The sequence below is a fragment of the Lytechinus variegatus genome, chromosome 12 (genome assembly GCF_018143015.1).
Source record: "Lytechinus variegatus isolate NC3 chromosome 12, Lvar_3.0, whole genome shotgun sequence".
Lineage (NCBI taxonomy): Eukaryota > Metazoa > Echinodermata > Echinoidea > Temnopleuroida > Toxopneustidae > Lytechinus > Lytechinus variegatus.
The window spans coordinates 35534997-35561417 of NC_054751.1; the positions used below are offsets into that span (position 1 = coordinate 35534997).

Here is a 26421-nt window from a genome sequence, read left to right on the forward strand (position 1 = left end):
TAACTTAAACGGTAATATCGTTTTACCAAATTGTCACGTGGAATTCTTTCATTTGTTCAATGCTAGCCATAGCGACTATTAACTATAGATTCCAACAAATTCAAATATCCTAACAGGCTTTAACCAACCGCATAAACAAAGCAAAAGCTTTAACACCTGGCAACAAATGCCAAACCCCTAGTGCCTTTCAACAAGCACACTAGAATGTATCTCCCAATGAGCATACAATTAAACCATGCGGAACCACACTAATCCACTTCACACAAGAGGATTCAAAGCCTAGTCAAATTCAACACCGGAATCTATTCAAGCACGTAAACTTGCACCAACAATCACAAATTGCCTAAACACCGGGCATTACCAAGGACGTAACCTTGGGGAGAAACCACTAAACATTGTATCAATGTCAATAGACTACTTCATTAATTATTTCCTAAACATGGAAAGGGAACCATAGCAGTAATTAATTCTTTTCCAGAATAATTTTAAATATTTCAAGCAGCAGTATCTCGGTGGGACCTCCAAATTGTCACGTGGGAAGTGACTTTTTTTTATTATTTAACTACTGCTGCTCGACACCAAAATAATGAATACGTAAAACTGAGGTTTACAATTATGAAAGATTTAATCAAAGCTCTTAAATCATTCTGTGGTTTCCTTTACAATGAGTTACATGAAAATATACATGGATATGGATTATGGATAACAAAATATAACTTAACTTAAACGGTAATATATCGTTGATGTGAGCCCCCATCATATCTGGTCTGACACGCCCCACTTGGCCCTGGTGGTCGGTCCAGTTCCTGGCCTCCGCAGGTTGCGATGTCTCTTCTCCACTCGGCCTCGGCCTCCGCAGACTGTGTTACTCCTCGATGAGTATAGCCCCCAGATAAGAGAGATGTGGCTTCAACGAATTAGTGGACGAGATCGAGCCCCCAATGATGACATGAAGTTTGACCAGTCATGTCGGTGGAGAACCGGCGGCAGCTGGGGTCGTTATCTCGTCACCGACGTAGTCCCTCAGTTATAACTTAGACTGCCTATACGAACATCTGTAGTCTATTCTAGCTTAGGTGGTTCTCTCTGAATTACTAAAATTGACCTCCTAATATACACTACCGTTACTAGGAATAACTGTACAATTTCTATAAAGTAATCCAAGGAATTACAATAGCAGATGAGTGCATAAAGCAACACATTCTTATTAATAAAAGACTTCCTGTGCATTCTATACACTTACATTCATCAATGCTAGAGCACTCTTTGCTATGTATGACACCTGTATGAAAATTCTTACATAGCATAAAATATGACATCAACCTGGTACAAGGGGGGGGGGGGGCATCAAGCGTTTCCAATGCTTGCTTTTAAAATATTCAAAACAGTAAATATTTTAAACACATGTTTGAACTCTTCAAATGTATAATTAAATTTCTTTCCTGACACACTCCCATCTGTACGCCACTGAACGAGATACGCTTCATAATATATGAGACGAGATCTTCAGGCCTACCACATCAAACCAGATATAAACTAGATTCATTTATACTATCTGAAAGTAATTAACTTGTTAATTTCCAACTATTTTTATATACAGAAACCTGGGAAGCGTGTAAGGTATTTTCAAGGTCTCTCAAATTTATCATGGCTAATTAAACCGGCTGCCATGGTGATGATATTCATTACTAGTAAGGGATGAGAGCAAAAATATCACAGCATTCCCCCTGCAGGCTATCCCTAAAGCACGCCCCAATTAAGAACCCCATGCCCCCTGCAGGCGGTCATCACTTGCTCTTAAACATAATCCGTCATGCCCACTGCGTGCTGCCGCTATTAATCTCTATAAATTAATCCACCATTCCCCCTGCAGCCTACCATTGGTCGTTCCAAAAAGTAATCCGCCATGCCTGCGTGCTGCCGCGCAAATTTTTTCCAAATTAATCCACCATTCCGCCTGCAGCTTGTCACCTATTGCTCTAATCCGTCATGCCTCCCGCGTCCTGCCGTATAGATCTGCCATTCCACCTGCATGCTACAAATATATCCTGGGGCCCGTTTCTCAACTAAATCGGAGATAGTGACGTAATAAATCATCATCTTGAGCGTCCACATGCGATTTTTTTGTAATTAAATTAATTATTCATAACTTCCTTTTCTCGGGAATTGAATGCTTCATGTTATAAGTATATAAGTATATAAGATGCATATTTTACCTCTATTAGTTTTCTTTGATGTGTTTTTCAATTTATATCAGAATAATTAGTCTTATCTTAATTTAAGTTTTGAAAATTATACTATTTTGTGACTAAGGCTACATCTGAACTGCTCTTTCTATCGATAGTATCGTTATTAATGGATTCAAGTTTGGAATTCTTTTAATGCTCTCCACGGAGTGGAGAAGGTGCATACATCGTATGCGAGCATTGCAGGATCCGATGACCGAGGTAATGACATCATTATGTTTAAAGCGCTAAGAGACGTCGTTACGACGTGATAAGTTCCAGATAAATGCGGATTATTATTATTATTGGTTCATTTCTTTCTGCATATATTCGATTTCCGTTCATTTGTTTCCGACATTGAATTTTTATGTAAAAATGATATCATGACCATCTCACAATTTTCCTACAAAGTGCTTGAAATATAGGGCTTAAATTCACCATTTTTCAGGTCGGAATATCCAATATCTTAAGATTATGGTTCTCGTTCGCCTCATCGATGTCATGAAAAAAATGTATAAAGAATGCCCAGATTCTAGGTGTAATCTGAAACACGCACCCTCAAGTCTATTGAGATACGCCGCATGTTCTGCGTTAAAAATATTGTCAAGTTGTAGATCCGAACACCAAAAAGTTCGTACTTCGTTTTGGACACGCATTATTACTGTAGGAAGGCTACCAAGCACTCATCCTCTTCATGATTTGCAATACATAATAGATTATCCAGTTTTTAGGTCTAAATCTCGATGTTTTACCCGCTTGCTTTGCTCACGCAGCAATTACCTATCCTGTTCCCGATTACAATAAGTGCTTAGAATTTCCATTCTTCATGAAGAAACAAGTAAAAAAAATCAGGTCGCGCTTTGCGCTCACATTATTTGATTGTTGAAATATGTAACGCTCTGATCTGAAAATTTTGTTCAGGATCACAAACAAATTTTTGGACAAAAAAGATAAAATTTGAAAAATGGCTCGCGCTCGCAATATTTGAAATATAAGATTATATACTTATGTTGATTTATATTATAAAGCTAAGAAGTGATTAACAGGACCAACCCTTCAAATAAACAAAAAAAGTAAGTTTAGATCGGCCAATCCGATATGGCTAGAACCCCCCCCCCCCTAATGGAGAAGGCTGGATCCGCTGCTGGTATTGGCATGACAATTTCTTTTATCATTTTCTTTTTTCTCTCCAATATTGTAAGATTTCTTGACTTATTCATTCGTCGAATTTACGGCTTAATGTTTTATGTTAACTGTCGCAAAAAGCAAACATATGTAGACAATTAATACATCGCAATATCGACAATTTCGATTGCAAAAAACTGATTTTTTTATGCAAATTCAAAAACATTATAAAATACTATAAGGCATTGCATCCTCAAAGCACCATATCGGTGCAATAATTATTCGTTTGTTTTTTTCATAACGGATTCATGATTTGAATACAAGGGTGTAATGCTGTTTCTTGAAATGCCTTCGCTCACGTTGCAATCGACCGGTATACGAACTGATGGAAAAATTGCATTTTGCTCATTTCCTGAAAGTTTGCTAATTGAGGTTCAACATTATTGTTCAATTTCTCATAATGAAAATTTGAATAATTGCACGGAATTATTTTGGATTAAAGGTAAAATCGTCATCGATTGTACGATTGCTACGACGTTATAACGATTATATTCTGGATTTCGTTTCATTTTGAGGGTATTATAATGGATTTAAAAAAAAATTGTATGGGTTAGATAATAGTGTCTTACTACGATTTACTTGAAAAATCTGGTCACATAAAACAGCCATTAAGTGCACGGGCTGTGGCCTTTACAAACATTTGATCATCCTTGTTCTCCGTTCATTTTGTTCCTTCTTTTCTGCCCATCGCCCCTCCCCCCTCCCCACTTCAGTTCTTCGATCAACCCCGTTCTCCGTTCAGTTTTGTTTCTTCTTATCTTTCCATCGTCCCTCCCCCTCTTGCCTTCAGTGTCTCTTTCTTATAATAGAAAATAATCTGAAGCAATTAGGCCTGACAAACAAAAGTGCTGCCATTAAGGTTGAAGAGTTGAAATAAAATTAACCTTTGATTGACCGAAGTGAAACGTGCATGTATTAACAGTGAAAAGACAGTCCATTGTTTTCGAGATTAACGCGCCCAGGGTCAGAAGTCTCTCTCATTCTATTCAACAGAGACCTAAGTAATCATTCTTTTGAATACACGGTGCTCATTGATGCCAGCAATGTATTCAAACGTTAAACGGCGTGTTGAGATAATAATCAAAGCATTATCGATTTTTTTTTTGGCTTTCTCACAAATAACTCTGTGTTATGTGAACTTCGACGCACTCAGGGTTCATTCACGCGTGTACATCCCCCCCCCTTATATATATACCCCCTCCTCTCTCTCTCTACCAACATTTTATTTAAGTGATTTCGTAGAGGTTTCAAAAATGCAAACCAACTACATATAAAATAAAATGGACGGTCTTAAACACGTTGAAGCTAGGAAATGATATCACCCGATGTCGTATTAAAGAGATCGAATGCTATATCATTGGTACATTACAAAATGCCTTGGTATTTACTAAATTGATTAATGTTATAACGACTTCCTTAATTTTCCCAAGTATTCAGTTTGTAACTTTTTTCAGTTTTAGGTACAATCACTTATTTTATTTGCAGCCATTTTTTTAAAGTAAATTTACGCAAAACAATCATAGTAATCGATATGATATTTGTAGGTACGCCATTGGTTTATATTCCTACAAATAAAACAATAAGAGGTTCCCAAAACCTAAACAACATTTGAATTCAGATATGAGTGACTACTTAATATTTCTCTTTCAACAAAATATTTATTTATTTTGCAAGCTTTAATCCAAAGAAAAATCGATTTGGTGACTGTACATGTGACTCCCGTCCTCTTCGTGAGGACTACCCCGGGATCTACCCCCTTGTGCATATCAAGAATCACCACCCCAATATCTACGGCATTTCATCTGGGGTGTGCTTTAAAAAGGTATTTAGGCAAATATATATTTTAATTATTTTGTTCCCGTGTTGGTAATTTTAGTTGAGAAAAATGTTTTTAAAGAGGATTTCTAAAATCATATAGGCTATAATAAGCTAGCAGGAAGAAAATATTTGTAAAACTGGTCTATTCAAATAATATTATTTTTTAAGAGGGTATACTTGGCCCAGTAAGACAAACATATTTTATGTATATTTATACATCAATTCAAAATGCCTAAATAAATAATGCAATTGTCTTCGTCCAACCCCTTCCCCTCGATGTTAATATTTCATACAGGAAACTCTGAGAGCAATAATATAGACCTATCTATTGACAGGAGGTGGGGCTGTGAATAACCGAAACAAAAGTGATAACCCTTGCTTAAACGACGCGGAGCGTGATTTATTCAACAGTGAAAAGACAGTCTATTGTGTTAGAGATAAACCAGTGGTCAATTAAGGATAAGAAGTCGCTCGCATTCTATCCAATAAAAGCGGCAACATGAAGACACGACGAACACAACAAAACGTTCATTTGAATAAAAAGAGCAAAATCCAACAAGCCTAACGTTGAAATGTTCATCGAAATCGGATGCGAAATAAGAAATTTTGACAAATTCACTTAATTTCTCAAAACAGTGATATGCACATCCTGGTTGGTGTATTAATGCAGAGACTGATGACGTAATACACTTACTATTTCTTGTTTATAGGCCTATATATGAAATAAAAAATATTCTATTTTCTATTCTATATCTATTCATTTTTTTCATTAAAAATATTTTGTTTCTCAAAGTGGGAAGCGGGGGGGGGGGGGGGGCACGGGCCGGCCGGATTATGAAAGTGAAATGAATATAATCGAAATTAGCTGTAACAGCCATTTAATACTGGAGAGAGAAATTTGTGATTTCCCCTTTTAATACATACTTAATTCGTTTAGCATGTTTGAGGCTACTCACCGATCAATGAGTAGTTAGGAACAATCTGTTCAGAATTTAAAAAAAAATGAATGGAAATGTATTAAGAGCGTTGCTTTCTTTTTCTTTGCGAATGAAAGGGGTCGTAAGACATGCAAAGTATCCGAAATTAAGTTCAAATTGGAAGCCATTTGTTTCTTACTTGCAACCCTCAAGAAAAAGCTGAAATTTATTTTTGTTTAATACTCGAGAACCTTTTATTAAGAAACTTAAAGGGTTTTTAGAACCCCTATAGGGAGCGTTTAAACATTTCAAATACTGACAAGCATACCCCCCCCCCCCCCTCCTTAAGAGAGTTAATCTACGACTTCCCTCCATAAAAAGAGCAATAAAACATAAGATTTAAAGTCTGATTCAAGCCTCAAAATAGCTATGTCCACGAGTATAGACGGAGATAATTGCTTGGCAACTGCTGGCGAAGCGTGAGGGGGACTCAAGGGTAATTGCATAGACTGCAATGTACTTTACGCCCCCCCCCCCCCCCCCCCCGACAACGTTCATATGACCCACTGAAACTTTTGGAACATGTTGCTTGTATTAAAAAGTGATGAGGTCATAATCACAGTATCTAAGTCCTCTTACAAACGAGCATTGGTGTTTTGCGTTTTTAAGATTTTGTAAAGGACTTGGAGTGCCCATTATTGGCAGTACTGCCGCTTTGATGTATTGATTTTTTTAGGAGTTCCAGGATTTTCGACAGGACACAACCATAATAACAGCGTCTCAAACAACCCCCAAAACAATGAAAATGTTTACTAAAGTCTTACAAATTGCATAAGAGGGTGCCGTGAGCTGCACTAAAGACCATCTTTCGACTACAAAAAGTATTGTTACATGGTAACGTTGGCCGAAAAAAAAAATCAGGGCAAAAATCCCGAGAAGTCTTCGGCCTTTCCATAACTGAAAATCATTTTGTTTCTCTCAAACGTCTTTAGTTTTTATGAACCTTTGTGACCATGACATTTAATCAGTGGTTACTTTTGCACCATCTGATTTCAAATCGGAAGTAATTGAGTACTAAACGTACGCCATTATGAGAAAAATGGGAAAAACGGAGTCACTTCATCTTTCTCTCTTTCTACTTAAAGAAGACCCGAATTATCATGCGTCTCTTTGTGGAAGTACTAACCCGGGAAGAAATGTCCTCTAGAGCGATATATTTACTCAAGGTTGCATTCATTCATTTTCATTAGGTTAAGAATGTATTTTGATATGCGTTTCGACATGTCTGAATGTATTCATTCCATCCATGATTTATTTAGTTTATAGAGCGAACAAGAACCCCCAGACCTATCCACTTTTCGATTTATGCTTATGAAGGCGACATAACATTATTTATTCATTTTTAGTTATTTCAAAGCATGCGGCGCAAGCCGTGGTCAGCTGGCAGCGCAGTGGCCAGGGAACGGGCGTGCATGGAGCTGAAGGGCGTGTCACGGGCGTGAAATGGACCTGCACTTCTAGTACTGTTTACATGGCGGGAGAGCTGCGTCCGGCATGAACTAGCTTTAAATGTATTTTTACTTTGACAGCATGCCGAGTGCGTGCTGAACGGGTAATTACCTAGTAGTTAGCGTCCATGCTGGCTGCGTCCGGCATAGGGGATTAATTTGAAAATGCACCGCGATCTTACCCCATGCCGCCTGCGTGCTGAATGAGGTTGTCCTAAGGCCCATGCAGGCTGCATCCGGCATGGGGGATTAAACTGAATCTCGCCTTGCTTTGACCCCATGCCGCCTGCGCGCTGAACGGGGCAATTACTTGGTAACGACCAATCATGCTGGCTGCATCCGGCATGGGGGATTAATTTGGGTTACCCCATGCCTCTAGCGTTCCCCCCATGCCCCCTGCAGGCTTCACGCTATAATATTTTTGCTCTCTTCCCTAAGTGAAATAGTCAAATTAATTGTAATCTCATAATAATTATATTTTACGGATACATTATAGAACATTCCTTGCAGCCAAAGGCCGAATTACAAATGCTTGTATAAGGTAAATGATTTAAATCGATAATTAATAAAACCGTAAGCAAAGCAATATACATTCATAGATGGATGAACATAAATTTTTGAAAAAGCCATATACTATAAAGGTTGAACTTCATTCAATTTTGCGAATTTAGTTAACGGAAAAAGAGAATTTGGAAAAATATATGAGTGACGGGAGTGGCATGAGATTGATCAAGAAATAAGAAATACAAAAAAATATGGGAACAGAAAAAGGACAAAAAACAAAACAACAATGCAACCGTGGGTACAGGTATTGAGTTTCTGTGGGTTTATGTAAGCAGTGTAAATTAATTATACTGGATAATATAGTTTTATTCTTTTATATGGCAAAATCAATTTAGTTGCTGACATATTTTCTTCTTCTTTGACAGGTCAAGCTTTGTCACTCGGCAACAATGACTACTGTAGTGATGGTCTTAGCCTCAATTATACCCTTCCTATGTTCAATCAATGTAAGATGATACATCGCAATGATGGTTCCTTAGTACAGACAATCCCTAAGCTAATCCCTTCATCTGATCTTGATGATACTAGGTGCAAGAAGAATTCTAAACACATGATCCCTCAAGGGAAACGGGTTTGTCGCCCTCCAGGTAGGTCTATCACTTATCCGAACCACCAACTTAATTGGCATGGTCTTAGACTGCTATAGGGAAGAAATTTCAAACAAAGCTGAGTTTGGGGAACTTTATTCTGATGTCCTATGTACTTACAAGTACTATGGCCTACTTAGGCAGGTAATATGACTTTTAGTCTTTGACTTAACATCCTTCAATTCGAACAAAATTCACACCTAACTATCTTTCATTGTATAAGGACCGATGATGAAAATAATTCAGTCCCGACCCCTTTCGTTTGAGGACGCGGACGCTTATTTACAACGGTAGTTGACTTTGGAAGGGACTTTTTGGGCCCGTCATCATGGTCGTAAAACTCAGTCCTGCAATGCAAATTGTGTGACATGAGATTTTTTTTTTCGTTTCGCATCTGCGACGGAAACATTCAATATGCGTTTCGTGTGCAAAATTCTGGTTGCTACTATGGTAACAGCGATTTATCTGATTGAGGACGACTTTCCAAAGCCACATTTGACTCCTCCTAGAGCTCGAGAGGCCGCCCCGGGGGGCCCACTTCCATTGATTAGTGGATACCAGTAGCGACCACCCGTAAAGGGGGACAGAGTGGGCAGGTACGTTACGTATATAGGCCTATGTAACGTTATAAGGGTGTCAAAACGATGTTTAAAATGCTGAAATAAGGGATATATATTCAATACTTGTAGGGTTTCACAAGCCAAATACTTGTTAAGAGATGCATTTTCATAATCTGGAAAAGAATTGCTTCCCTTGTTTAGCATGTTTAGGGTACTTTTCGAAACCCCATGGTCGTGCCTGGTATCCACTCATCAATGGAAGTGGTCCCCCCGGAATTTGAATCTAATCCCCATTTCTGGGGAATGTAAAACACAATGCCCCTCACATCGTGTGCGAGAGGCATATCGTTTGTGTATAAGGAGTAAACAAAAGAAACAAAGAAACAAAAGAAACAAAAGGAAACGAGTTCAAAGGTATCGCATATGATGTGTACATATCAACGCGTGCGAAATGTTCGGCTGGAGAGGTTGATCTTATCCATGAAATCAATTGCCATTGATCCACCAATAATCCACATTAAATGTAATATCGATTCGATGGACTGTAATGATCTATATTTAAGCCTTCATTCAGTAAGTTTTTCCTCACTCAATATGTTCTCGATTTGTTTGAAAAACCACTTTCTTCTCCATGTCATAAATCTATTTTAGGTCCTGCATTTTGAATATCTCCAGCCATCAGTCGTAATATACATGCATGTATGCGGTACGGGTGTCGCGGAAAGGGCTTTGCACACGAAAAGCAGATTTGTAGGGCCTGTAACCCCCCTGTTACACAAAGCTTAGCATTGATCGTAGAGCAGTTTTCTACGTTTGATTCTATTGACTGTAATGCACAATCAATCTTAAAAATCAAGTGAATGATTAAGCGTTAACTTTTGTGTTAGGGGACCCTAATACTAGCGTCCGTGATGATTGCGAAAGGTACCAAGTATCTAATTCAAAGACGCAATGCATTTAGATAAATGCTTAATTTTTCGACTAATATACAATTGCAAGACCTATTGCGAGAAATGAATATTCCTGCAGTTATCATCCCTAATGGCTGAGTGCATTGATATAGAATCAATTTTTCGACTAAAATCTGGTTACACTTCGTAATTCCGAAAGTTCGTAATTCCGCGAAGGTTCGTAATTCCGAAACACGTAAATTGCCTATACCTCGATGTTCGTTAATCCGAAAACGTAAAAGGGTTTATTAATCCGAACATTTATGGCGTTATTCCGAAGGTTCGATAATCAGAAAACGAAATAAGGTTCGATGTTCCGAAGGTTCGTTATTCCGAAAACGAAATAAGGTTCGTTAATAATTTCGTTTTAACCTAACGAACCTTCGGAATTACGAACCTCATTTCGTTTTCGGATTAACGAACCTTCGGAACTACAAACCTCACTTCGTTTTCGGACTAATGAACCTTCGGAATTACGAACCTTATTTCGTTTTCGGACTAACGAACCGTCGGAATTACGAATTTCGGAAATACGAACCTTCAGTATAACGAACCTTCGGAATAACGAAACTTCGGAATTATGAATGTATGCGCTAAAATCTTTGCCTTGAAGATTGCACGAACGAATCATGTTTGAATGGTTGGTGTGAAGAAACGATGACTGGATATCACTGCCACATCATGGAGAGCAATAACACTAAAAACAAAACATCACCTACAACACCGCAACACACAACCACTACAACCCCGCAACACACAACCGCTACAACCAGGCAACACACAACCAGTGCAACAACGGAAGGAGCAACCTCTGAGCCAGTTGGTAGGTTGAAATATTTTTTATCATATTACATAAAGGCTTACATTGATATCATAAAACCTGATGGGTCAACAGCATTCGTCACTCAATGAACCTCTACATAAGGCCTACCATTATTTAATATGATACGGGTCGTGTGGTCCAGTGGTTAGAGCATTGGACTCATAATCGCAAGGTTGTGAGTTCGAATCCCAACACTCCCATTGTCTCCACTTTGATCAAAAGGCCCTAGATATGTCGTCTATAACATCAGCCACTATGAAAGACGTCGAACGAATTGGTTATACCAGCTTGGCGTTTACCAGCAAAATGCTGTCCTGCCGAGTTCCTACGGGAGTTAACAGAAACAGAAACAACCTGATAGGTCATTACCAGTCATCATTCCATAAACTTACCATCGAGCGTACCATTACTTCATATGACTATACAACTTGAAGGGTTAATAACATTCGTCATCCCATGAACGTAACAATCGGAAGTACCATTATTTCAAATCATACAACCCAATCATGCCGACAGGTCAAAAGCTTTCTAAATTCCATGAACGACCATTATTTCATATTATAAAACCTGAGATGTCATTAGCATTCGTTATTCCAGTTGGCGCAAAATAAATGCTGTATCACGATATGAATCGTCATCATTTAACTGGTGTTATGCATGCTCTAGTCGTCATATTAGATTGTTATTCTATTTGTCTTGTTCTATAAGAACTAAAAGAATTATTAAAAGGAGGCTGCACTCTACAAGCTCGGCTTTTAGCGCCCTCTTTCATTATAGTCGAGTAGCCTGAACCACAACAGGACCGTCAAGTTGGGTATATATACAATTTTATTGCTCAAAATCGTGGTATAGGGTGTCTTCTTCAAGAATACGAAGGGTGCCACCTAAGAACTCTTGCGCAATTTTTTTTATTGATGTCATATGCCACGCCCACTTTTTCACATTCCTCTCAATTATGATTTTTCTATTTTACGTAAGAAAGAAATCATATTTGGTATCAAATTAAAGCTTATGATAAATTAAATGAACAGCTCACTTGAAGGTCAAATTAGGACACAGAAAGGTAATTTATCACAATTACGGAGCCTGTCATGCTCCGGAAGCTAACATAAAGCATAATTATATGCATTTTTGCTGTAATTTGTAGTTGAGGGTGTGTATATTATGAATCTGACATTTTTGGCACTCTAAGGCAATATCTTTTTTATTGACGTCACAAGCCATGCCCATTTTAAATACTCTCACTTTTCTATTTTACATAATGATGTTTGGTTTCAAATTACAGGAAATGAAAAGGTGGGACGTGTCAGATTCTAAATATACACACTTTCAACAATAATTTTCATCATAGATTCAAATTATCATGTTTCTTTAACAATACGAAATGTTCAGAACCATATGGTATACTCTTTTTGTGCCCAAATATCCTTTTAAAAAGCTCAAATGACCTAAAATTACCTGCACATATGTTTTAAATATATTGATGATCTGTATATTTCCATTGGAATTTCCACTAGCTTTATTCCATATTACATTTAGATAGGTCATATTCCATCCAAATTTAGATATACATGTATGCCTATGTGAAAAGAGGTTGGAATCATAAACAAAAAAATATAAGAAATTTCTTATGGATGACAAGGTAGCACCCAAAATATTTATATAACTTTCAGTAAAAATGCTTGACTTGTTTGTATTCTAACACGAGAATTCTGATGTGAAAAACTTACCTTTGTCAACCGGCTAATTCGACCTTTGACCTTATATGCCCTTTTAACTGACCTGGACGATTCTTAAATGCCATGATGAGATTCATATGTTTACTTTTGAATTTTCAATAGATCTAATTTGATATAAAACATGATCATCTATATTACATATTACATGTAGATCATATCATTTACCGGTATATAGGTCATATTCCGTACAAATTTGGACACATGTTGGGGTTCATAAAATAATTAAGAAAATATGAGAAATTGCCCATGGCTGGATGGCAAGGTAGCACGCATCAGATTCTTAATATACACACCAAAATTACAACTTTTAGAAAAATTGTATATAATATTGGAATTGTTTGTATTAAAACACGAGATGTTCTGCATTATGTGAAAAACTTACGTTTGTGACCCGATTCGAATTTTCATGACCTTTAAATGACTTTGACGAGTCTTAAATGCCATGAGATTTAGATATTTAGTTTTGAATTTTCATAAGACTTGATTTGATACCAAACACCATATGTTTATTCTGTAAAACAGAAAAGTCACAATTAAGAGAAATGTGAAAAATGGGCGAGGCGTATGATGTGACTAAAAAAAATGTCCTAAGAGTGCAAAGATGGCAACTGTATAATACACAACCTCGACTACAAACGTCGGCAAAAAATACATATAATATGTTAGATATTGTTTGAAGGTTTGCATGGTGGCATGTACAATTGCTGATGTGGTTTACGGTACACCATGTGGAGTGTTATAGATACAGTGGATAGAAGAAGAGAAGAAGTGGATAGGCGAGAATGTGGAGATTTGAGAGTAAAGTATTCTTTCTTGAAAATAGTCCTTAAAAGGACTGTAAACCAGAAGGAATGTTGAGTGAGAACAGCTTGAGTAGTAGAGCTGATGAGGAGATGCTGCCTTGAGTCGACGAGTAGAGATGATGAGTAGTAGATAGAGAGACTTGACGTTTCGGACAGGTTGACTGTCCGTCAACCTGTCGGACAGTCAACCTGACGGACAGTCAACCTGTCCGAAACTTCGAGTCTCCCAATCATCTCTACTCGCCGACTCAAGCCAGCATCTCCTCATCAGTTCTACTACTCAAGCTGTTCTCACTCAATATTCCTTCTGGTTTACAGTCCTTTTAAGGACTATTTTCAAGAAAGAATACTTTACTCTCAAATCTCCACTTTCTCGCCTATCCACTTCTTCTCTTCTTCTATCCACTGTTTCTATAACACTCCACATGGTGTACCGTAAACCACATCAGCAATATTATATGTTTTATGTAAGCTTTCAGAACATGACAGGCTCTTTATTATGATGTATTATGTATTATGTGTCCTAATTTGACCTTTTACGTCCTTTAAATGACCTGTACATGGCCATAATGCCGTATGAGTCGTAATTATGTGGAGCGTTGTGGCCCGGCAGTGGATTAGTCTTCGGACTTTGAAACAGAGGGTCATGGGTTCGAATCCCAGCCATGGCGTAATTTCCTTCAGCAAGAATCTGATCCACAATGTGCTGCACTCAACCCAGGTGAGGTAAATGGGTACCGGTAGGAAGTAATTCCTTAAAAAGCTGTGTGCGCTATGAACGCCTAGCTTAGCCGGGTAATATAGGAGCGCCTTGAGCACCTAACAAGGTGGATATGTGCGCAATATAAATTCCCTATATTATTATTACTAATTATAATTATGTATATTTGATTTGTCATAAGTTTTGATTAATCAAACATTATGTGCTTATTTTGTAAAAAAAAAAAATCATAATTGAGAGAACGGTGAAAAAGTGGGCGACTTTTACCAATCAGTTGCATACTCATCTTGTATGTCCATGTTGTTCGCATGGAAGTTCCCTTATAATTGTTCACGCATGATATGTAAAGAAGGGAGTTATGTAGTGTGTACGACAGAGAACGGCTTTTGGAATTGTTGGAAATGGAAATAACGAAATGAAAATAAACATTTTTAACAGTGTCGACGTCTCTTTTCTTTACAGCGAGATGTCCAGATGGGTGGCTGGATGGCGACATCAGCAACAAATGCTACTTCCTTGAACCTGATGCATTCTGGTGGTTCACATGGTATGAAGCTAAGAATGCATGTGCAGACATCAATGTCACAGACCCATATGGTTATAACATTACTGCACAGATTCTTGTTTTAGAGAGCGTGGACGAGATGCTAGAATTGAAGCAGAAAGTTATAGATGCATACCAGCTATGGTATGATAATTGGTGGTACAGAATGGGTTTATGGCTCAACTGCATTGGTATCTGGGATGTCGAAGACAAAGAGATGTTCTACTGCGAAACGAACGATGAAATGATCCCAATGCAATACTTAGGTAAGCTTTATATCTTTACGTGGAGTACTATAGTACTTCATGCACACCTTGCTAGCAAAGACCGTCAATACTGATATTGTATAATATTCATATTCTTATTCAAAATGCATCATAAGTAACATGAGTGGGGTGCACTGTCATTGGAAGGTGGACACCATGCTCCTTTGATATTCCACATCTCTGTTTGTTTTTTACGTTTGGCCATGATATGGCTATATTCTTAAAAAAAATTACATAAATTATGTTACATGCATGAATAGTGATTGTATTTAACGTCATTTAAAAAAATATATATATATTGAAATCATGGAAATTATTATTCACTGCCAAATCATTTCCTTTCATTTAAGACTGGGGACCGGGTGAGCCTTCTCATGAAAACGTCACTGGTGACATCCTACAGGATTGTGTATCCACCTGGAACTACTATTGGCCGTATGTATGGACATTACAGGATAGATCATGTGAACATCACAGAGCCGCCACTATTTGTCAGATCCCAAGATTCGAGGACAATGCCACAGAGGCAATCCAGTCATCAGTAACTACTGAACCTACCAAAAGTTCTCCGTCCACCAACATTACTCCTGGAATCTCAGAGCCACAAGGTAAAAATCTTCTACATAAGTCCATTACGAATGTTATGTACTCTGGAATCATATTCTTTGACATTGATTAACCTGCGACCATTCACTTATCACGTAAAACTATTTCCCTGCCGGTTATAGCATTGATCTCGATCAATGACAGTGAATAATTATTGAGTAATGCAGAGCCATTATACACTCTAAAAAAGGATTGGTCAAAATGACCAATCTGTTGGTTAATATGTGTCCGACCGATAAAATTGGTCAAAAGCAACCAAATTATTGGTTCAAATCGACCAAAAGTTTGGTTGATATTGACCAATTTTATCGGTCGGACAAATATTAACCAACAGATTGGTCATTTTGACCAATCCCTTTTAAGAGTGTAATTATAATATTATATCATTTCAAACGAAAACTGTGCATTAAGACCTATGGAAAATAACACCAGACAGATGTTGTATTAATCTTTTCAGCAAGATGTCCAGTTAACTGGTATGAAGGAGAAAACGAGTGTTATTATATATCTTCAGCATGGTCTTACCATTGGGACATCAGGGATGTAAGCTTCCATTTCTTCTGGTTCACTTGGTATAATGCAAGGGATCTCTGTGCAGGCATGGATGTGATTGATCATAATGGTCGTGTAACCAATCCACAACTTCTTGTTTTGGAAAGCGATGAGGAGATGTTGGAATTGAGGCAGATTTTACTGGATTCATATGAGATTTGGTTTGGTACATCGGGCTGGGTCTGGCTTAACTGTAACGACATGGAAGAAGAAGGCATATTCTACTGTGTTAAAAACGGCGAAAATATTACCTTGCCTTATACAAGTAAGTTTTGTTTTATTATTAAAAAAGAAAGAATAAAACTCTTGAACATGTTGAAATGTAAGGGTAGCCAAAAATGTAGCTAATGAAATAAGTGTCTTTTTAATCGATGTTATATCGAAGTGTAAACAATTGGCTTACGCTTCAAAGATCGGTCTTATTTGACGTGATTACGATGGGATCCGAACAATGCATGCTATAGTGATATAAGTTAACTGAAGATTAAACAAAATAATATTCCAATATCCTTATTGATCAGAGGCCTATCTATCTTGAAGGCAATTAACATTTCTCGACTTATGCAGACCATCGAATATGTTAAACTTGACATCTCATTCTCACAGACCTCTGTGCTTTTTAACAAATGATAATATTTAATCAATTCAATATTTTTTTTTACATTCATGATACTATGTTATTTTGAATATTTTCTAACACATTCCTAATTGTTTTCATTGTATATGTTGTTTTCAACCTTTTTAAATGTCTGTTTTGTTGTTTCACATTCCACAAAAACATACATCTTGAACATATGAGAAGATGATGACACAAAAATGCATAATTTTATAACAAAAGTATAGCTTGTGAATGAATGAACGAAGTAAATTGAATAATATACAGAATTATTGGTATCACTCAAAATACTTTGAGGAGTAGGGCTAACTGGTTTAATTCTAGAGGACTTATTTTCATTTGGTCGTGGAATATTAGCTATTGACCCAATTATTGGTCATCATGAATGTGTTACTAAAATTAATAAAGATACTGTTTCTTCAAATAATTAATAATTGAACTTTAATAATATAGAATTATTTATAGGATCTGCGCATCCACTCTCCCCTTTCACCTCCTCATTTGCATATCACTCTAATTGTGAATCTCTTCATTTTTCATGCAATCGCCATCCTATGTCATCGTCTATATTGTCAGTATGGTTCCTTGTATAGGAATTATTTTGTACTGCCATTGCTATTTGAGTGCGAAATATAAGCTTTGTTTTCTTATAGTGGGCCTCGCAATTTTCACAAAATATGAATCACACGGTTCTCATGTTTATTGATGGCATTTTTGTGAGATTTTATTTGGTCATAGAATATATATTCGTATATAGATAAATATTTCAACTGTGATGATTGCACAATCTTGTTTATTGCATTGATTGTTATTGACTCGACTGTATTTACTTGATTTGTATATTCATTTTTCAAAATTAAATAAATGAAGTATTTCATTCTGTTGCCTGATCACAATTTTCATAGTTGAATTTGTAATACTCTCTCATTAATTGACACACATACACACACACGCACATCCCATCTCACATTATGCACCCCTAACCATTATCCCCATCATTGGCCTACGTACACAACCAGGCGCGGATCCAGGATTTCGTAGGGAGGGGGGCCCAAATTCGACCTGATTTTGGCGCCCCTGTGTACTTTTCGGAAAAATGGCGGCCCCTCCCTCCCCCAGGCAATCATAAGTGCGTTAAATGCATGTTAAATTATCTTATTTCATAGGCACATGAATCAGGGGAGGATCCAGCCTTCGCCAATAAAGGGGCCCGGAATTTTTGTTTAGCCATAATTTCCCGATCGGCCGCTCGAAGATGTTTTTTTTTTCGTTTGTTTATTTGAAGGGGGTAGTCTTATAAGTCATTTCTTAGCTTTATTATTTAAATCAACATAAATGTATAATATCATAATCCTTATTTTATAATGCCTGCGCAATGCGCGAGCAATTTTTTTTTAAATTGTATGTATTTTTTCCTAAAATTTGAAAATTCTGAAAAAAGATGTGCCTGCAATAATTACTGCGAACGCAAAGCGCGAGTAGAAATTTTTTATACACGTTTTGAACCGATCGGAAAGGTAGGCCTACCAGTCCTGTTAAAGATTGCATACAGTTAGCTATGAAGACGTTATATATTTCAACAATCAAATAATGCGAGCGCGAAGCGCGAGCTGAAAAATTTTGACATTTCTACATAAAGAATGGAAAATTTTTAATTATTTTTGTAATCATGAACAGGATAGCTATACAGTATAACTTAACAATTGATGCGAGCGCGAAGTGCAAGCGGAAAAATTCTAGATTTAGACCTAAAACGGGACACTCTATTCATGTTTCCTAAATCATGAAAAAGATGAGTAAGAGGGGATCTTCCTTAATGCGAGCGCAAAGCGCGAGCAGAAAATGTTTGTATACGTTTTGAACTGATCAAAAGTGCCTTTTAAGGACTGCTTGCATTTAGCCATGAAGACATTAGATATTTCATCAATCAAATAATGCGAGCGCGAAGCGCGAGCTAAAATTTTTTGATATTTCTACATAAAGAATGGAAAACTTTAATAATAATAATAATAATGCTCAATTCTTGTATAGCGCAACTTTGATACAATATACTTAACTGCAGAAAAAAAAAACAATTCGAATCTGTACTGATTCCCAATATTTATCACACACAAATCCATTATCCCATAAACTAAAGACTAACAGTATTTGACATAAATACACTTCAATGTTTACTACTTATGTTTAAGTACAGTAGCGGAACGTGACCCGGAGGAGACAAAGCATTGGGGGGGGGGGCACTGCATTGTTTGTGAACAATGCCGTGCCCCCCAATGCTTTGTCTCCTCGGGGTCACGGTCCGCCACTGTTTAAGTACGTAAATAACATGCTCCCACCTACCTTCATTCCACAATTTTTATTATCTGAATACATCTATTCATTCATACCCTGCCCGTAACTCTTCAAATTTCCATTTAATCAACCCCAAACTGCTTATTGCGCAGACACCATGGTCCAGATTTGTGGAACTCTCTACCAGCAGAGTCTGTAAAACAATCTTCGTCTCTTCACTCATTTAAGACAAACGTTAAATCTATGTTATTTTCAGAATATTTGAAGTAAAATTTCTGTGTCGTATCCTTTTTATCGTGAGTTTATTCCTCCTTCGATTTAGTTATTACCAATATCTTCATCATGACCACCATCATCTCCATGGCCTTCATCATCATCATCATCAACATCATCATCATCATATCACCGTCACCCTCAGCTTTATCATCCATTATGCTATGATATTGCATGAATTCATGTTTCGTATTTGAAAGTATATGCCAATTCTGCTTTATAAATGTATTCATTTAATTAGTATAAGTTTGGGATTGTCGTTTTTTCAAGCAATTTGCTTATGATGACAATCCTTCTCCTGCAAATTGTGAATATCATATAGTTTATCATTTTTGTCTGGAATTTTTTTTTCAGTACTCTTTATTTATGATTGATGCCAAAAATGCTAACATATTATGTTTATTATGTTGTGAAAAATGTATTATACGAATGTTATGGATGCAGAAGAAAATAATAAATCAAGTCAAATCAATTGATGCGAGCGCGAAGATTTAGACCTAGAACGGGACACTCTATTCATGTTTCCTAAATCATGAAAAAGATGAGTAAGAGGGGATCTTCCTACATTAATAATGCAAGCGCAAAGCGCGAGCAGAAAATGTTTGTATACGTTTTGAACTGATCGAAAAGTGCCTTTTAAGGACTGCTTGCATTTAGCCATGAAGACATTAGATATTTCACAATCAAATAATACGAGCGCGAAGCGCGAGCTGAAAATTTTTGACATTTCTACATAAAGAATGGAAAACTTTAATCAGTTTTTGTAATCATGAACAAGATAGCTATATAACTAAACAATTGATGCGAGCAGAAAAATTCTAGATTTAGACCTAGAACGGGACACTATTCATGTTTCCTAAATCATGAAAAAGATGAGTAAGAGGGGATCTTCCTACATTAATAATGCGAGCGCAAAGCGCGAGCAGAAAATGTTTGTATACGTTTGGAACTGATCGAAAAGTGCCTTTTAAGGACTGCTTGCATTTAGCCATGAAGACATTAAATATTTCATCAATCAAATAATGCGAGCGCGAAGCTCATTTCTACATAAAGAATGGAAAACTTTAATAAGTTTTTGTAATCATGAACAAGATAGCTATATAACTAAACAATTGATGCGAGCGGAAAAATTCTAGATTTAGACCTAGAACGGGACACTATTCATGTTTCCTAAATCATGAAAAAGATGAGTAAAAGGGGATCTTCCTACATTAATAATGCGAGCGCAAAGCGCGAGCAGAAAATGTTTGTATACGTTTTGAACTGATCGAAAAGTGCCTTTTAAGGACTGCTTGCATTTAGCCATGAAGACTTTACATATTTCATCAATCAAATAAGACGAGCGCGAAGCGCGAGCTAAAATTTTTTGACATTTCTACATAAAGAATGGAAAACTTTAATAAGTTTTTGTAATCATGAACAAGATAACTATATAACTAAACAATTGATGCGAGCGGAAAAATTCTAGATTTAGATCTAGAACGGGACACTATTCATGTTTCCTAAATCATGAAAAAGATGAGTAAAAGGGGATCTTCCTACATTAATAATGCGAGCGCAAAGCGCGAGCAGAAAATGTTTGTATACGTTTTGAACTGATCGAAAAGTGCCTTTTAAGGACTGCTTGCATTTAGCCATGAAGACATTACATATTTCACAATCAATTTATGCGAGCGCGAAACGCGAGCGTAAACAAATCGAGATTTCAACCTCGTACGGGATACTCTATTCATGTTTTGTAAATCATGAAAGGGATGAGAAAGGGGATCTTCTTACATTAATAATACGAGCACAAAGGGCGAGCAGATTTTTTTATATTGTGATCTGAAACTGGATAACTGAATGAAAATGCCCGGGCGTGTTTCAGATTAAGACCTAGAATCTAGGCATTCTAAACAATCTTTTATCATGAAAATAAAAGCGAGCGCGAAACGCGAGCTTAGAATATTTGATATTCCGATCTGATATTTCAAACACTTTGTAGGAAACTTGTAAGGTGGATATAAATCGCATTTGATAAAGAGCTGATATGTTTCATTATTACTTTAATTTTGAGACATAGGACCTTGACATCCTTAGGACATGTTATCATATGAATATAATGACTATATATCTTCCTATTCATCTTGCTAAGCGCGAGATAAAACAAAAGTGACAATTTCATTATTAAATTGATATCTTAGTATTAATGCATAATGAGGGCGCGGAATCTGATGATATTATGGCCTGAACACTGAACATTTCAAGCACCTTTTTATAATGAATAGGATGCATCATTAATTAGTTGATATATTTTTAACCATTAATGCGAGCACAAATCGCGAGCCGAAAATTTTGATAAACTGTCATGAAAAGGGGATTTTAAGAAGTTTGTTATACAATACGGGTTCAAAACTGCACCCCTAAATTTCAAATTGAACCCCTAGGGATGCAATTTTGAACCCGCATGATGCAAAATGAACCCCAACTCAGGGGTTCAATATTTGAACCCATATAGGGTGCTGATTTTGCATCAACCTTTCGGGGTTAAATTCTGAACCCTTTTTTCTCAGTGTGTGCAAGTAAACTTCAAAATTTCTGTAAATAATATCTATCAATATATCCATCAGTGTTGTAGTCAAGGCTGAAACCTCCAAGGCCAAGGCTTTAATACCCAAGACCAAGGCTTCAATCCCCAAGGCCAAGGCATGGAAACCCAAGGCCTAAAAACCTTAAGGCCAAGGCATTTCAAACTTTCAATAAATGGAACAATGAGCCAACAACAAGGCGGCAGTTCGAATATCAGTTTCGCGCCCCTACATGTAGGTCGATCATCAATTTGCCCCCCCCCCCGTTCGAACATCGATTCGGCCCCCAGTTCGAACATCATTTTGGCATCCCTTCGAACTCGATTTGCCTTCCCTAGTTCGAATATCATTTCGCCCCCCTAGCTCGAGTATCAATTTTGCGCCCCCTAGTTTGAACATCAATTCGGCGCCCCCTAGTTTGAGTATCAATTTGGCGCCCCCTACCTCGAATATTGATTCGGCCCCCTCCCTAGTTCGAGTATCAATTTGGTGCCCCCACTTCGAACATCATTTCGGCGCCCTCCTAGTTCGAATATCAGTTCGGCGCCCCTACATGTAGGTCTATCATCAATTTGCCCCCCCCCCGTTCGAACATTAATTCGGCCCCCAGTTCGAACATCATTTTGGCATACCTTTGAACTCAATTTGCCTTCCCTAGTTAGAATATCATTTCGCCCCCCTAGTTCGAGTATCAATTTTGCGCCCCCCCTATTTTGAACATCAATTCGGCGCCCCCTAGTTTGAGTATCAATTTGGCGCCCCCTCCCTCGAACCTCGATTCGGCCTCCCTCCCTAGTTCGAGTATCATTTCGGTGCCCTCCTAGTTCGAATATATCGATTCGGCGCCCCTATGAAGGTCCAACATTAATTTGGCGCCCCTACATGTAGGTTGATCATCAATTCGCCCCCCCCCGTTCGAACATAAATTCGGCCCCCGGTTGGAACATCATTTTGGCATCCCTTCGAACTCAATTTGCCTTCCCTAGTTCGAATCGGCCCCCCCCCCTAGCTCGAGTATCAAGTTTGCGCCCCCCTAGTTCGAACATTAATTCGGTGCCCCCTAGTTTGAGTATCAATTGGCGCCCCCCTAGCTCGAACATCGATTCGGCCCCCCTCCCCAGTTCGAGTATTAATTTGGCGCCGCAAGTTCGAACATCATTTTAACATCCCTTCGAACATCATTTCGGCGCCCTCCAAGTTCGAATATCAATTCGGCTCCCCTACATGTAGGTCCAACATCAATTTGGCGCCCCTAGTTCGAATATCAATTCGGCGCCCCTACATGTAGTTCGGTCATCAATTTGGCCCCCCCCCCCCGTTCGAACATAAATTCTGCCCCAGTTCGAACATCATTTTGGCATCCCTTCGAACTCAAATTACCTTCCCTAGTTCTAATATCATTCCCCCCTAGCTCGAACATCGATTCGGCCCCCCTCCCCAGTTCGAGTATTAATTTGGCGCCGCAAGTTCGAACATCATTTTAACATCCCTTCGAACATCATTTCGGCGCCCTCCAAGTTCGAATATCAATTCGGCGCCCCTACATGTAGGTCCAACATCAATTTGGCGCCCCTAGTTCGAACATCAATTCGGCGCCCCCCCCCTAGTTTGAGTATCAATTGGCGCCCCCTAGCTCGAACATCGATTCGGCCCCCCTCCCCAGTTCGAGTATTAATTTGGCGCCCCCAGTTCGAACATCATTTTAACATCCCTTCGAACATCATTTCGGCACCCTCCAAGTTCGAATATCAATTCGGCGCCCCTACATGTAGGTCCAACATCAATTTGGCGCCCCTAGTTCGAATATCAATTCGGCGCCCCTACATGTAGGTCCAACATTAATTTGGCGCCCCTACATGTAGGTCGATCATCAATTCGCCCCCCCCCCCCCCGTTCGAACATAAATTCGGCCCCCAGTTCGAACATCATTTTGGCATCCCTTCGAACTCAATTTGCCTTCCCTAGTTCAAATATCATTCCCCCCTAGCTCGAGTATCAATTTTGCGCCCCTAGTTTGAACATCGATTCGGCCCCCTCCCAGTTCGAACATCATTTCGGCGCCCTAGCTCGAGTATCAATTTGGCGCCCCTACATGTAGGTCCAACATCAATTTGGCGCCCCTAGTTCGAATACCATTTCGCCCCCTCGCTCGAGTATCAATTTGGCGCCCCCTAGTTCCAACATCAATTTGGCGACCCTACGTCGAACATCAATTCGCCCCCCCCCCCGTTCAAACATCAATTCTGCCCCCAGTTCGAACGGCATTTTGACATTCCTTCAACATCATTTCAGCGCCCTTTTGGTTCGAACATCATTTTCTTTCCTCCTCTTCCTCTTTTTTTCTTCTCGTCCTTCCCCTCTTCCTCTCCCCTTTCTTCTCTTCTTTCCCCCTTTCTCTCTTTCTTTTTTCTTCTCTTCTTTCTTCCATCTTCCTCTTTCTTCTTTTTTCTCCTTTTCCCCTCTTCCTCTCTCTTTTCCCCCTCTTCCTTTTTTTTCTCCCCCTCCCCTCCCTTTTCTTCTCTTCCTTCCCCTCTTCCTCTTTTTTCTCTTTCTTTCCCCTCTTCTTTCCCCCCTTTTTTTTTTTCTTTCCCCTTTTCTTCCCTCTTCTCTCTCTTTTTTCCTCTTCTTTCTTCCCTCTTCCTCTCTTTCCTTTTTTCTCCTTTCCCCTCTTCCTCTCTCTTTCCCCCTCTTCCTCTTCTTTCCTCTCCCTCCCCCTTCCTTTTTCTTCTCTTCCTTCCCCCTTTTTTCTCTTTCTTTCCCCTCTTTTCTCTTTTTTTTCTTCTTTCCCTTCTTCTTTTCCCTCCCCTTTCTTTTCTTCTCTTCCTCCTTTTCTTTTCTCTTTTTCTTCTCTTCCCTTCCCCTCTTCCCCTCTTTCTCTTTTTTTCTCCTTTTCCTTCTCTTTCTTTCCCCTTTTCCTCTCTCTTTTCTTTCCCTTCCCTCCCCCTCTTCCCTTTTCTCCTTTTCTTTCCCCTTTCCTCTCTCTTTTTCCCCTCTTCTTTTCCTCCTCTCCCCTCTCTCTTTTCCTTTTTTCTTTTCCCCCCTTTCCTCTCTTTTTTCTTCCCTTCTTCCTTTCTTCTTTTTCTTTTCTTTCCCCTCTTCCCCTCTTTTTCTCTTCTTTCCCTCTCTCTTTTTTTTTGCCGAAGGGGGGGGGGGCCAAGGCCCCCTCGGCCCCCCCCCATGAATCCGCGCCTGTACACAACTACACATACGTCAACTCTCCCACACACCCACACCACGTACACCCCCGCAACACCTACCCTCACACATCAAATTTCTTTTTTTTTTAATCTCTTCATCTTCTTCTGTTTCAGATTGGGCTGAGAACAAGCCCGATGACAACGTCACTGATAGCGTCCCAGAGAACTGCATCGGAACTTTTGGCTACTGGCCTTTTGAATGGACTTTAGACGACGTCAATTGTAATGATATCAACTTCGACGGGATTATGATATGTGAAATCAATAAATTCTAGTATTGGGATCAATTTCAACAGAGAGTTAGGTCATCAAGGCACTTTCGTCCCAATTTTTTTTGGTGGGGGGGGGAGGCGAGTTAGACCTAAAAACGAGACATTGTATACCTTTTGTAATCATGAACAGGATGCGTATCTAACTAAATAATTCAGGTGAATGAAAAGCCCTGAGGATAAATGATATGTGCCTACTGACCAGAAAAGGGGACTTTCCCCCAATTGTTTGGGAAAATTCAAGAATAGTATTCAAAGGATGAACTGCAAAGTTTGGCCTCTATTTGAATTCCCAAAAGACCGAGTATATGACATTTAATGAAGAACAAATTCAAATTCAAATTCAAAATTTATTGATTATAATCACAAACATGTTGGATTGTTCTCAAATTATACAATGAAACACAAACAGAAACAAAATAATTTAAATGATATACATAATATTATAATAAAACATACATAAAAATACATAATAGGCATATACCTAATATGATACATAATATGATATAGCACAATTTTTTTTACATAATAATATACATAATAAACAAACATAATACAGTATGTGGAGTCTTAGGTCACATGACGTACTACATATTTACATCATAATGAATTAATGCAAATTATAATAAGTACATTGTGATATTTAAAAGAAGAATTAGGGGAGCTTGAGGAGAACGGTAACAATAATAACAACAATAATAATGACAACAGCAATATTAAAACATAAGCAGATCAAAAATAACAAAATTTTTCTACTTTCATCTCTTAGCCATATTCAGGTGAAAAAAAATAAATAAAAGGGTATAGGTAAGGGTAAATAATTACAATGTAAAGCACTT

General features: G+C 38.1%; 1 protein-coding gene across 1 annotated transcript; it reads left to right on the forward strand.

Annotated features, from left to right (window-relative positions):
• Positions 1-1605: 1605 nt before the first annotated feature.
• Positions 1606-25904, forward strand: LOC121424667. The gene is made up of 7 exons (XM_041620404.1): positions 1606-1691; positions 8583-8804; positions 10928-11137; positions 14863-15210; positions 15561-15818; positions 16274-16633; positions 25428-25904. The coding sequence occupies exons 1-7, from the start codon at positions 1670-1672 to the stop codon at positions 25586-25588; spliced, it is 1581 nt and encodes a 526-aa protein (XP_041476338.1). The 5' UTR covers positions 1606-1669; the 3' UTR covers positions 25589-25904.
• The last annotated feature ends 517 nt before the right edge of the window (positions 25905-26421 follow it).